General features: G+C 42.6%; 1 protein-coding gene across 12 annotated transcripts in view; it reads left to right on the top strand.

Moving 5' to 3' along the window:
- The window catches only part of Nin (ninein), a 121,354-nt gene that overhangs the window by 2,285 nt on the left and 106,003 nt on the right, over window positions 1-13,066 (top strand). For all 12 annotated transcript variants that reach the window (XR_011373096.1, XM_070027971.1, XM_070027979.1 and 9 more), the window contains one exon: window positions 8,705-8,908. Coding sequence is in view for 11 of the 12 variants with exons in the window: in XM_070027971.1 (XP_069884072.1) it covers window positions 8,726-8,908 (183 nt within the window). In the remaining variant the exon portion in view is untranslated. The remainder of the gene's footprint in view (window positions 1-8,704; window positions 8,909-13,066) is intronic.

Below are 13,066 nucleotides of genomic sequence, written 5' to 3'. Positions count from 1 at the left end.
TTCCCATACAACTCAATCCTGAGTTATCAAATCCCAGCAGATTACCCTTTTATGACGGACACAGAAGCTTTTTAGGATAGGAATCCTGCTGAAGTGCCTCCTGGCACCTAAGCGAGGCTCCTGAGACCCACCGTGGAAGATTTCTCCCTTGGGTTCCTTTAGATACGCTAACATAAATTTAGATCTGTTTGCATGCTTCCCAAGGCTTGACAGTCTGCAAACAGGAAATATGTTCGTATAGAGTAGTTTTATCTTCTCTCTCGTCTAGTGTTGAGCATATTTGTTATGGAATATGGTGGCTGCTTTGGAATCTTTGGTTGATCTTGCTGTACCTATAGTTTGAAAGTAGCTGTGCAATATCCAGGCTGTGTGTAAAAGGAACGTTACAGGCTGGCTGGAAAATGAGTTTGTGTGGCCTTTTTAGCTCTGCCTAGTGTTAATGGGGAGGTGATGTGAATTAAGGGGAAGGGGATGGCAGATTTGTTTATTTTCACCTGGCTCGTCTTTAGAGGGAACTGCAGTGAAGATAAAGCAAATAGGTTAGATATAAGCAAATGTATCAGCAACACAGGCTTTAAAGGTGGTGATGGAGAGGAAGCCATCCTACAACATCTAAAATGTCAGGGATCAATCATTTTAATAAGCACTTGCACAAAATGGCATGCATTTTCTTGTTACTTCTTTTTTTCATTTTAGGTAGACAATGACCCTTCATATAAAAAAGGCATAACTCACACGGTGAGAATAGGATTCCAGTCAATTCTGAATAGTCTTAATAGGTAATATTCTTATCACAAGTCAAATGTTGTTCACACAATTTGTTTTAAATGTCACTGCCAATGATGTTCTAAACCAACATTTCAACAGTCTTAATGCTTCCATTTTATGTTGATAATGAAAATATATTTTATCAGTTTCATTTTGATAAGGGCTTGGCAAGTTTAGCCAGAGCCTTTTAGAGAGATTCAAATAGCCTAAAGCCTTTTCAAAAGGCTTATTTTTATGGATGCCAATTCATTTGTAAGCCAATAAATAATGCAGTTTGAATTCTGGCTATTGATCTTGCATCTATTGGACTAGGCCTTGTGGTGAAGCTTACTAAACCTTGCAAAAAAGGTATTTTTATCCTATCTCCAAATAAAACAGAGTTTAAAAAATCATATGAGATTAGCCAGGTGTCTGTGGTTCACACCTGTAATCCTAGATACTCAGGAAGTTGTGATCTGTGGATGAAGGCTCAAAGCCAGCCTGGACAGTAAAGTCTGTGAGATTCTTATCTTTAATAAAATTACCAAAAAAAAAAGTTGAAAGTGGAGTTGTGGCTCAAGTGGTAGAGCACTAGCTTTGAGCAAAGAAGTTCAGGAAAGTGGTAGAGCACTAGCTTTGAGCAAAGAAGTTCAGGAACAGTGCCCAGGTCCAGAGTTCAAACCCTAGGACCAGCACCAAAAAAAAAGAAAAAAAAAAGAAAGAAAGAAAGAGAAAGAAACGAAATGAAAAGAAAGAAGAAAAAAACGATAATAGGATTATGAAAGTAAGAAAGTTTGTTAGAAATAAGTACACTCCTTTATTGAGGTTGCTAAAAACAATTAGGCAGGTAGTAGAACTTTTATATAGGAAAATTGACAAAGTATCAGCACCCTAAAAGTTGGGAAAATACTGTGACAACAGGAGCTTTTGGGGGGGGGGCTGTCTATCATGGGGATTGAACTCTGGGCCTGGGCACTGTTCCTCAGCTCTTCAGCTCAAGGCTAGCACTCTTCCACTTGAGCCACAGTGCCACTTCAGGTTTTCTGGTGGTTTATTAGAGATAAGTCTCTCATGGACATTCCTGCCTGGGCTAGCTTTGAACCGGGATCCTCTGATCTTAGCCTCCTGAGTAGCTAGGATTACAGGTGTGAGCCACCAGCGCCCAGCAACAGGAGCTTTTTACTTATACCCTAGGGAACTGTTCTCTTTCTTAGCTTCTGTATTCCTATACCAACTCCAGTAAATATTACTCAAGAAGTGAAAGTTATGATAAAGCTTTCTCTTTTAGAAGAAAGTAACAATGACACATCTCTGGTTTCTGCTCCGACAATTTTGCTTAGTAGTTGATTATAAGCTATTTGATCTACATTGTGCTAAGCGTGTGTGTGTGTGTGTGTGTGTGTGTGTGTGTGTGTGTGTGTGTGTGTGTGTCCTCCTCTACCCCGGATACACATCTCTGGTTTCTGCTCCGACAATTTTGCTTAGTAGTTGATTATAAGCTATTTGATCTACATTGTGCTAAGTGTGTGTGTGTGTGTGTGTGTGTGTGTGTGTGTGTGTGTGTGTGTGTGTGTGTGTGTGTGTGTGTGTGTGTGTGTGTGTGTGTGTGTGTGTGTGTGTGTGTGTGTGTGTGTGTGTGTGTGTGTGTGTCCTCCTCTACCCCGGATTGGATAATCCACTGTTGTTAGGTTTAGCAAAAAGCCTAGGTTTGCAACAACCTTCAGGGTAGTAAAACACTAACACTTGTTTATGTTTAGAATAAATGCCAATAGGATACTTGTCATCCAATTAAATTTTATGGTATGGTTAGCAAAGGTTGTTAGTCTCATTCAATTTCATTGAAGTATGCCTTTTTCCTGCCCCCTCTCTGCCCCCCCCCCCCGCACCTCCCGCAGTGACATTTAAGCTTTCATCTAACATTTTTATACTGCAGTGGAATTCCTGGTGATCTGTGCTGCCTTGGGTATCCAGCTAGAATGGTGCTCTCTGAGCAGGGAGGAGGCTGCCAGTCAGCACCAGTTTGTTGCAGAGAAACAGCAATGGTTTTTGGCAGAAGTGCTCAAGATAAATATGCAAATCGGGACAGTTGCTTTTTCTGTTGAGCTTCTTGCTAAACTTGAATTTATTTTCTTCACTGTTGCCTTTTATACTGAAATTACTTCAAGATTCTAGGCGTGGAGATTTCTTCAGCAGATGAAAATGTTTGCAGAACAGAGAAGAAAAAGAAATCTTGTAATTTGATCATAAACATTATTAGCCGCTGATTTCCAACCAATGACAGCTAAAGGGGTAAATGACAAGCAGTTTGTGTGTATCACTTTAATCCCAGTGTAACTAAATTAGGCACTTGGTGGTTACTGCCTGGACCCCCAACAGCTTTGTCTGCATACAGGTCCAAAAGCATCTATTATGATGCTCTGAAGAGGGAAAGAGGCTGAGTGGAGAGGGATGTCCACACATTCTGCAGAGTTGCTCAGCTGCTAGACCATCTGGAGGGGAAATAAAAGGTCTGGGCTAGGGGCTCTGGCATTGTGCATATTTATTATTTGCTTTTCATTTGCCAGACTTTGTCCCCTTTCACTCCCTCCCACCCTGAACAGACACCTGCCTTGGCTGGGGTACTGTTCTTACAAACTTCTTTCTGTATGCAGGATGTTGGAAAGTTCATAAGTTCGTATAGCCCCTTCATACTGGCCTTCTGTTGGTGACTTCCTTACTCCAGCCACACCCTCACCTGTTTTGCAGTTCCAGCAAGGCTCTGTGATTTCAGAAGCTGGGGCGGCCAAGTGGGCACCACACAGCTCTGTGATGGACATCCTGTCAGAATCGGAGGCATTTTGGCAGCCTCATTTGGAGTTATATGGAAGGAAAATGCTCCAAATAATTGTCAGTATGGGTGACTATTGGGTGGTCAGTGTTTTGATTTATGGCTCTGTGCATCTGACTCTTATTTATCCGTTGCTATTACTCCCAATTAATGCCCACATAGGCCATTTTATTCCAAAGGAGTTTTACAGGCTTCTGGACATTTGACTACAAGGCCTGTAGTGAAGAAAGGCACAGGCTTATGGCAGTGTCCATAAACCCCACATTGTCAATTTCAAGGATGATTTATCACTCAAAATACAACTCTTAAAATCTCTGAGCAAGATTCTTGCCACTATGGGTATGTAGGCTTTGCCTTTGGAAAACATTAGATTTTGTAGGTTATATAGATTTAAGAATTTATTTGAGGGATAATGACCAATTCCTGAGCTGTGATATTACTATAGATACAAAGTTCTTCACAATCATTTTACATAAAATTTTATTTCTTCAGACAGGCACTGGTAGCTCATGCCTATAATCCTAGCTACTTAGGGAGACTGAGATCTAAGGATCATAGTTAAAATTAGACTAGGTAAAACAAATCTGAGAGACCCATTTCTCTGATTAACAAGCAGATATCCACAAGTGGAGATGTGGCACAAGTAGTAGAACCTGAACCTTGAGTGGAAAAAGTTGAGAGTTTGAGGCCCTGAGTTCAAGCCCCAGTACCAGCACACACACACACACACACACACACACACACACACACACACACACACACACACACACACACACACACACACACTCATACTTATTTCATCTATGAATAATTCCCCAAGCTGCTTTAGGTTAAAAAAAAAAAAAAGCATTTAATCTATTCGTGAATCCCTAGAGACTTGTAGGCTATAATCACTCGATAAATGGATAAAGTGAGGTAGAAGGGATATTGGCATCTTGCCATTCCAGTTTGGAGAAATACGGCACTTCAAGGAGTGTCAGCAGTGATTATTGTTCTTCAGTACTGTTTAGCTGTCTGACTAACAGTGAAGGCAAGCAGGGCAGTGGTGGCATTTCAGTGGTCCTGTTATGTGCACCATGTGCATGGGGAGGATTGAGGGATGTGTAATATAGGGCCAGACTTGAGTCATGTCTCAACTTTACCCCTTCCTGCATTAGTGCTAATGGGATAAATTGCTAATTTTGTTAAGCCCCAATTTCTCAAGTAGGGATAAGGTACTATTGACTCACAAGATCTGGGAGAATTAAGTGAGCATAGGCTAGACTTGTAGTGAATGTTGAGAAATGAGTAAGGATACATTCGTCTGAGTTTCCAACTAAATTTCAGCCTCTCTGCTTCTATTTGACATTAAATTTATCAATAATTTGTGAGTGTTGTCTGCTGCCATTGCTATATAATAATACAACCATGCTTTTGTACCTAATACAGCTATTGTCCACTCTTATGGCCTGTTCTGTAATGATCTTTGCTTCTTCTAAGGTAGCTCTAGCTGATCTCTTTTTTCCTTCCCTTTTATTTCTTCGTGTGTGTGTGTGTGTGTGTGTGTGTGTGTGTGTGTGTGTGTGTGTGTGTGTGTGTGTGTGTGTGTGTCACTTGACCCTGTACTGGGGCTTGAACTCAGAGCCTCACGTTTTTGCTTAATTTTTTTTTTTTTTTTTGGTCAAGGCTGGGGCTCTAGCATTTGAGCCACACCTCGACTTCTAGTATTTTGTTAGTTAATTGGAGATAAGAATTTCATGGGCTTTTTTGCCTGGGCTGGCTTTGACTGTGATCCTCAGATCTCAGTCTCCTGAGTAGCTAGAATTGTAAGCAGAAGCTACCAGCACCTCACTCTTCTCTCACCTCTCTCCCTCTTTCCCTCTTTCCCTCCCTCCCTACCTCCCTCCCTACCTCCCTCCCTTCCTTCCTTCCTTCCTTCCTTCCTTCCTTTTTTCTGTGGTTTGAACTTAGGGCCTTATAAGGTGCTCTACCACTAGAGCCACAGTTGAATTTATTCTAAGCTTCTGCCTCCTTTGTAGTCTTCAGGTGTTTTCTTGTTTATTTTTCAATTCCTCTTGTATCAATTTCTCTTAGATTAATTAGCCTCTCTCTTTTGCTTGCAATATTTAACCTTTATAACTATCCTTACATTTGAGTGTTGTTATTCTAGTTATGTAAATGAAGGACTTGAGGCAGTGTTTTAGTACAGATTCTTCTCCAAAGCTTTTTCCACAACAGAAAAATGCAGGTCCAATTTGCAGTGTCTTCTCTAGTTCTGTTTGGTAGTTGCTCTTGGCTCTTTACTTCTGGTTGGTTATGTTGAAAACTGAAAATGCCCTTGTGAAGGGAAGTGGGAAGTGGTGATAGGTATGTGGGTATGGATATTTCAAAATATTTCTGTGCTCATTTCTATATCTCCAATTCAAGGTAAGTTTCCTCCCACAGAACACCCAGACAGTAAGTTAGGCCATGTCCTGGGTTTGATTCCTCAGTACCATATAAACAGAAAAAGCTGGAAGTGGTGCTGTGGCTCAAGGGTAAAGTGATATCCTTGAGCTCAGGGACAGTGCCCAGGCCCTGAGTTTAAGCCCCAGGACCAACAAAAACAACAACAAAAAAGAAATAGAAGGTGTGGACTTTGCCCTTAAAAGAAATTTCTGCCAAGTGGGGAGAAAAAAAATCTTGCACATGCAATTACCAAAGAACATTTGGAGAATTATATCAGTCAGCAAAAATGCATTTTGTGCCAGATGAGAACTGATAACTTGTCACTCTAGGGAGTGTCTCCTGGGTGTTTCAGTGAGAGTTTTGCATGTGGTCCACAGGAGTGGGGGTCCCTACCTCTTTCATTCACACGAGCATTCTAGAGTTTGTGTCTTGGAAAGGCTAGAGATAAAAAGAAAGCTGCAAAAGCTAAGGAAGGGACATGATAGCCTATCAAATTCAAAGGAGTGAATAAAATCAGGACTTCTCCATATTGATTTTTGTTTTGTTTTGTTCTCTTTCATTGTCTTAGATGAACAAGATGCCACCCCTTAAAAATAATTTTAAAAAGGAAAGTGTTAGCATGCCTTTACTTTTGAGTTTTTAAACTTATACAAAAAAAAAAGTCAAACAGAAAAAATGGTCTGGCTTTTCCAGAGTTGGTCAGATTGCAGCCTAAGGGACTGTAAAACTTGAGTGAGCCTGAGAACTATGGTGACACCCAAAATCTCAGTGTACCTTGGGGATTCTCAGATCTTTGTTGACAATTAACTGGCAGACCCAGGTGAAGCTCATTAAGCAAGCTTTGTCCTTGTCTAAATTCCTACCTCTTGTGACTTTGTGTAACACCTTGGTGTTTCTTTAGTGATGCTTTGATATTTATATAGCACTCTTAACTTATTTTGAAAACATTTGCATACTGATTAGTTAACCCAACAGACCAACCCTGGGAAAGTAGCCAGAGCCATCAGCACCTTAGTTGGTGGGGAAAGCCTGCGAATGGAAGAGACCTGTTGGGTCTAGAAGCCTGGACCCACACTCTGCTATGTTGCTTTAATGAGTAGCTTTCCCCAGGCTGAACTGCCTGGCAGTGCTGTTCAGTCATCTTCTGAATCCACCTAGTTTTGCTAAGGTTGAGGCTCTGTTTTGTCTTGTCATGTTTTGAACAGTTGTCTATGAAGAGAAAGCAAACACAGCCTAGGGTAGCGCCAATTTGTCACTTACAGCTCTTTTATCTTCAATTCTGGCCATGTTTGACATCTTACTTCCATGTTCCCTGTGTTGTAACGATCAGCTTTTTGGAAGATCACCTTTTTAGAGTTTTTTGATCTAGGGTTTAAAGGTGCCACTTTGGTTGCTTCTCTGGTGATGTTGAGGATTAAACAGAGAGCCTAAGCCCATGCTGTACCACTGAGCTACTCTTCCAGCCCTTAGCTAATGGTGCTGTTTTTGTTGCTGTTGTTTTTTTTTCTTTCTTTCTTTCTTTTTTTTTTTAAGTCAGGGGGTTGGCTGAGGGCCCTGTTGCCAATGGCTGACTGAGGTCACCCTCCCAAGGGTATATAGATATATATTGTGTTTATTGCATCATGGTACAGGTTTGGGGCTTGCATCAAAAGAGCCAGCCCATTAAAAAATCAGTCAGTGTGCAAGGAGAAAAACATCTTAAAGTGGGAAGTACCTGGAATTACATAAGGTATATTTTTAGCCAAAGATGACTCAGAGGTCCTTATGTCTGCAGAGTTTTACTGATCTTTGGCATATGACACAAATGGAAAGCCTGGAGTTTGATTTGAGGCATCAGGGAGATGGAGGACAGATGAGCTAGGAGGTGCTTGAGTTGCTGAGGTTGCTTGAGATGCTATGTGATCTGCCTAAACCACGCCGTGCTCCTTCAAGCCTTTCTGTGGAAAAGGCTGGATTGTGTTTTCCTCTTGTCTAGGCAACAAAGCCTTATCTAAAGCTCCCTGGGATGAGAGTGAGCTCCAGGGACTACTTTTCCTGTCACAGTGCAGGCAATTGTACCGTGGAAACTAATTGAGTTGCTTTTGAAGGTCTCATGTAAAAGGCATCTGGTCTCATGTAAACAGGAGGTGGTTTTTGTAGTGGGCATGCTCAGCCCAGACCTCTTGCTGCAGCCCTCTGCTCTAGCTATTCTGGGAAGCATCTAGGGCAAACAAAGTGGGACTAATCAACACAGCCAGGTTGTAGCATCTGGGCAGGTTATCTCCTGCTTTCCTACTTGCCTGGAGGTTAGTGCTGGTTGGAGCTAACAGCTGATTGGCTCCACTGACTGTCAACAGGGACCTTTAAGTCCAGGTCAGATGTGCTGAGAAGAAGAGAGCAGCTCTTGGGCTTGGGCTTCAGCTTGACTGGCTATCACCAGAGGACCAGGAAGGAGAGAAGTTGTCTCTCTGGCTGTCTGATGCCTTCCTTCTGGTAAAGTTCATGCCTGGGGATGCAAGCCTGTGGATGTGTTCCTGGTGTGGGTGCATGTGTGAACTCCACTGACCAGAGCTGGATCTTGGGGAGATGGAGCTTCTGCTCTTGAGTGTGCCAGAAACAGAGTATTATGCATATAGACAAAGCCCTGCAATGGGTAGGGCTTGGGGGAGGTGAATGTGCCTAATAATGACCCTTCCAACCTGTCCTTGTCTCTGTCCTGCACAGGTGAGCGCTGTGGGCTATGGGATGGATGAGGTGGAGCAGGACCAACATGAGGCCCGACTCAAGGAGCTGTTTGACAGTTTTGACACTACGGGAACCGGGTCCCTGGGACAGGAGGAGCTTACCGATCTGTGCCACATGCTGAGCTTGGAGGAGGTAGCCCCGGTGCTGCATCAGACACTGCTGCAGGACAACCTCTTGGGCAGGGTAAGGTCTGGGGCGGACCTTCCTGTGGGAAGCAAGGTGTGGTTTCTGTTGGGGTGCTGGGGATGGCGCAAGCTGCATGTTGAAACTTGTTTCTAGCAGCTTGGCCGTTAACTTGGTAAAAAGCATGTAATGAGTGTGGCATAACTCTTGCTTTTTGCCCAGGCAACAAGGACATACTTTAGTTTGTACTCTGCAATGAAGTGGTACACTGAGTATTGTTTAGTAAAGAAGGTAAAAAGAATGCTCATCACCTATTTTCTTGTTCTGTGTGGGTCATACTCTGGATCCACACACATCATTGAGACAGAAAGGAGTGGAGAAATTTCCATGAAAGAGAAATGAGAGGCGGTTAAAAAAAAAAAAAGAAAAAAAAAAGAACAAAAACCCTGCCTTTTCCAGGTACTGATAGCTCACACATAATCTTAGCTACACAGGGGCTGAGATCTGAGAATTGAAGTTCAAAGCCAAAGCAGGCAGACAAATCCATGAGTCTTTTATTTCTAGTTAACCAGCAAAGTGCTGGAAGTAGAAGTATGGCTCAAGTGGTAGAGCACTACCCTTGAACCACCCTTGAGCAGAAAAAGCTAAGTAAGAGTGAGACCCCTAGTTAAAGTCTCTATACCAACACATATACAAAGACACACACATACATACACGTACACAGACAAAGAGGAGAGAGATGGTGGGGACGGGGAGGGGAGAGAGAGGAGAGAGAGAGAGAGAGAGAGAGAGAGAGAGAGAGAGAGAGAGAGAGAGAGAGAGAGAGAGAGAGAGAGAGAGAGAGAGAGAGAGAGAGAGCTTGGCCCAATTCTGGACACAGTAGGGAATAGAAGAAAAAAAGAAACCTATTCTTTAAAGGAAGAGGAGATTTGCTTTGATCCCTTATTCTTTTTGTTTATTTGTTTGTTTTTGTTAGTTTGGGGCTTGAACTAAGGGCTTGGGTGCTGTCTCTGAGCTCTTTTGCTCAAGACTAGCTCTCTTCCATTTCGATCCACAGCTTCACTTCTGGTTTTCTGGTGGTTGATTGGAGAAAAGGGTCTCACAGAGTTTCCTATTCAGATCTCAGCCTCCTGAGTTGCTAGGATTACAGGTGTGAACCACCAGTGGTTCTTTTGTTTTGCTTGGTTGTAGGGCTTGAACTCAGAGCCTGGGCTCTGTCCCTGAACTCTTTTGCTCAAGGCTAGTGCTCTACCACTTCAAACCACAGCTCTCCTTCTGGTTTTTCAATAGTTAATCAGAGATAAGAGTCTCTAATTAAAAGAGTCTCCAGATAAAAGTTTGGGGACCTTTCTGCCCAGGCTGGCTGCAAACTGCGATCCTCAGATCTCAGCCTTTTGAGTAGCTAGGATTACATGCATGAACCATCAGTGCTTGGCTTGATCTTTTATTTATTTGTTTTTTAGTTATGGGCCTTGAACTCTGGGCCTGTGCACTGTCCCTGATATCCTTTTGCTCAAGGTTAGCACTCTACCAGTTGACCCACAGCACCACTTCTGGCTTTTTCAGTGATTAATTAGTGATAAGAGTCTCACAGACTTTCCTGCTCAGGCTTCGAATCATGTTCCTCAGATCTCAGCCTTCTGTGTGGCTAGGATTACTAGCGTGAGCCACTGGCACTTGGCTTGATCTTTTCATCTTAAATGAGCTATTTCTTGTGTGGCTTGTTTGTGGGTGAAGTATTAATTAACTCTCTACCCAGGAAGTAAGGCAGGAGAGTAAGTAAATACAGCACAGGTTCATATAAAACCCAGCAGGGATGATTCCAGCTGGGATGTGTTGTACCCACTAATGTCTCTCATTTGACAACAAATAGTCATGTTGTCCCCATGGATAGAGTCACTGACATAAGACAGAAGTAAGAAGGGTTTTTTTTTTTCCTTGCTGATAGTGGGAAGGACATTTGATCTTGTCACAGCCTGAGATTGCCTTTAGTTCTCCTAATTTTTACTAATGGCATCATTTCTACGGCTTTGTGCAGAGTCTTTTGGTGTTGGTTAGTAGGAGGATACAATAGGCAGTACTTTCTGAGCTGGGCTGTTATAATTGCTGACACTTTGTAGACAGTGGTTTGTACCATGTGGTGTGAATTGAGGATACAGTCACGAAGCTTCACTTTATTCTAGTTACTGAACTTCCTTTTCTTTGTTTCATTTTCACTGCTGATAACTGAGAAGATGGGTAAATGACTTCAGATACAGTTCCAGGTCTTGGCTGTCTGATCTGAGAGGTGGTAGTGTTCCCTGGGGCTAATATTCAAAACGTGGTGATGTTCTTGAAGCTTGGCACCATGACTGTGGTGTCAAACAAGCTCATAGTGAAAGAAAAGGAAATGGGAATTCTTTGCAAAAATGGAGGCTATTCTTGGCCAATGTTGTGTGTGTGTGTGTGTGTGTGTGTGTGTGTGTGTGTGTGTGTGTGTGTGTGTGTGTGTGTGTGTGTGTGTGTGTGTGTGTGTGTGTGTGTGTGTGTGTGTGTGTGTGTGGTATCTGCTTATGAATATATAGAAAATGCTATAAATCTTGCTTGGAAAGTAGTAAAAATGGGTGCTTGGAAGACAGAGCTATTACATGGTACACTTGAATGTTTTTGAGTGTTGTCCCAGTTCTGGACACAGTAGAGAACAAAAGAGTGGCTAACAGTGGGGTCCCTGAGGGTTTCAGGTCTTTTGGTATGTAAGGAATTAGGACAGATGGTTTTGTTTTTATTTTTGTTTTTTATTTATTTTTTGTTGGTTGTGAGGCTTGAACTCAGGGCCTAGGCACTGTCCCTGAGCCTCTTTGTGCTCAAAGCTAGTACTCTACCACTTGAGCCACAGTGCCACAGCGCCACTTCCAGTTTTTGAGTGGTTAATTGGAGCTAAGAGTCTTATGGGGACTTTTCTGCCAGGTTGGCTTCAAACCATGATCCTCAGATCTCACCCTCCTGAGTAGCCAGGGTAAAGGTGTGAGCCACTGGTGCCTGGGTTTTTTTTTTTTTTAATTGAAAATACCATAGAGAGGGGTTACAATTACATGGGCAAGGTAATGAGTGTATTTCTTATCAAGCATGGTTGCCTCCTCCTTTGTTTCCCCTTAACACCCACCAACCCCCCCTTACGCCCCCTTCCCCCCCCCCCCGCTGCCACCCCTGGTGCCAACAAAGTTGTAAAGTTTGTTTTCGACTTAACATCTTGTACATTTCATTGTTGCAATGCGTCCACCTGTATCCCCATTTAAACAATTTGTTTTTTCCCTTCTCCTCCACAAATTATAGCGACATCAAATACAGTGAAAGCAGGGGTTATACTGTGGGGGAGGGACATACAAAGCAACAAAGAAATATCTCATAAATATGTTAGAAACAAACAATAGCCAGAAAGAAAAAGCATTTGAATCCTTATCTTGGGGTTCATTTCGCTTAACATCAACTTATCTGACCATTTCTTCTTGTCTCAGACATATACTAGTTATTGCAAATAAGGGAAACCATGGGACCTATGTTTCTTTGGGCCTGGCTTACTTTTTTTTTTTTTTAATAAGCAGTTGAGCAAACAAGTTACAGTTCCATAACTGTATAAGTGAGGTTATGAATACAGTGCATCTTGATTGATGTCCCGCCTTCCATCATTCGCCCCCATCTTTCCCCATCTCATCTCTGCTCTCAAGTTATGGAGTTCAATTTTTATACAGTGTACATTGAATATAATGACTGCATTTGATCTGTTTTGTTTGTTTTGTTTTGTGCTGGTACTGAGGTTTGAACTCAGGACCTGGTTGCTGTCCTTTAACTTTTTCACTTAAGGCTGGTGGTCTATTACTCAGCTTCCAGCTCCTTGCTGATTTTCTGGATATAAGAGTTTCACAGAGGGGCTAGGAAGTTGGCTCAGTGGTAGAGCGCTTGCCTTGCATGCCTGAGGCCCTGGGTTCGATTCCTCAGCACCACATAAGCAAAAGAAAAAAGCCGGAAGTGGCGCTGTGGCTCAAGTGGTAGAGCGCTAGCCTTGAGCTGAAGAGCTGAGGGACAGGGCCCAGGCCCAGAGTTCAGGCCCCACAACTGGACCAAAAAAAAAAAAAAAAAAGAGTTTCACAGACTTTCCTGGCTGGGCTGGTTTTGAATCACGATTCTCAGATCTCTCAGCCTCTTAAGTAGCTACAGTTACTGATATGGGCCACTAGCTCC

Source organism: Dipodomys merriami, unplaced genomic scaffold, assembly GCF_024711535.1.
Source record: "Dipodomys merriami isolate MVZ:Mamm:240054 unplaced genomic scaffold, mDipMer1.0.p SCAF_1, whole genome shotgun sequence".
Lineage (NCBI taxonomy): Eukaryota > Metazoa > Chordata > Mammalia > Rodentia > Heteromyidae > Dipodomys > Dipodomys merriami.
This window is presented reverse-complemented; position numbering and strand designations above follow the sequence as displayed.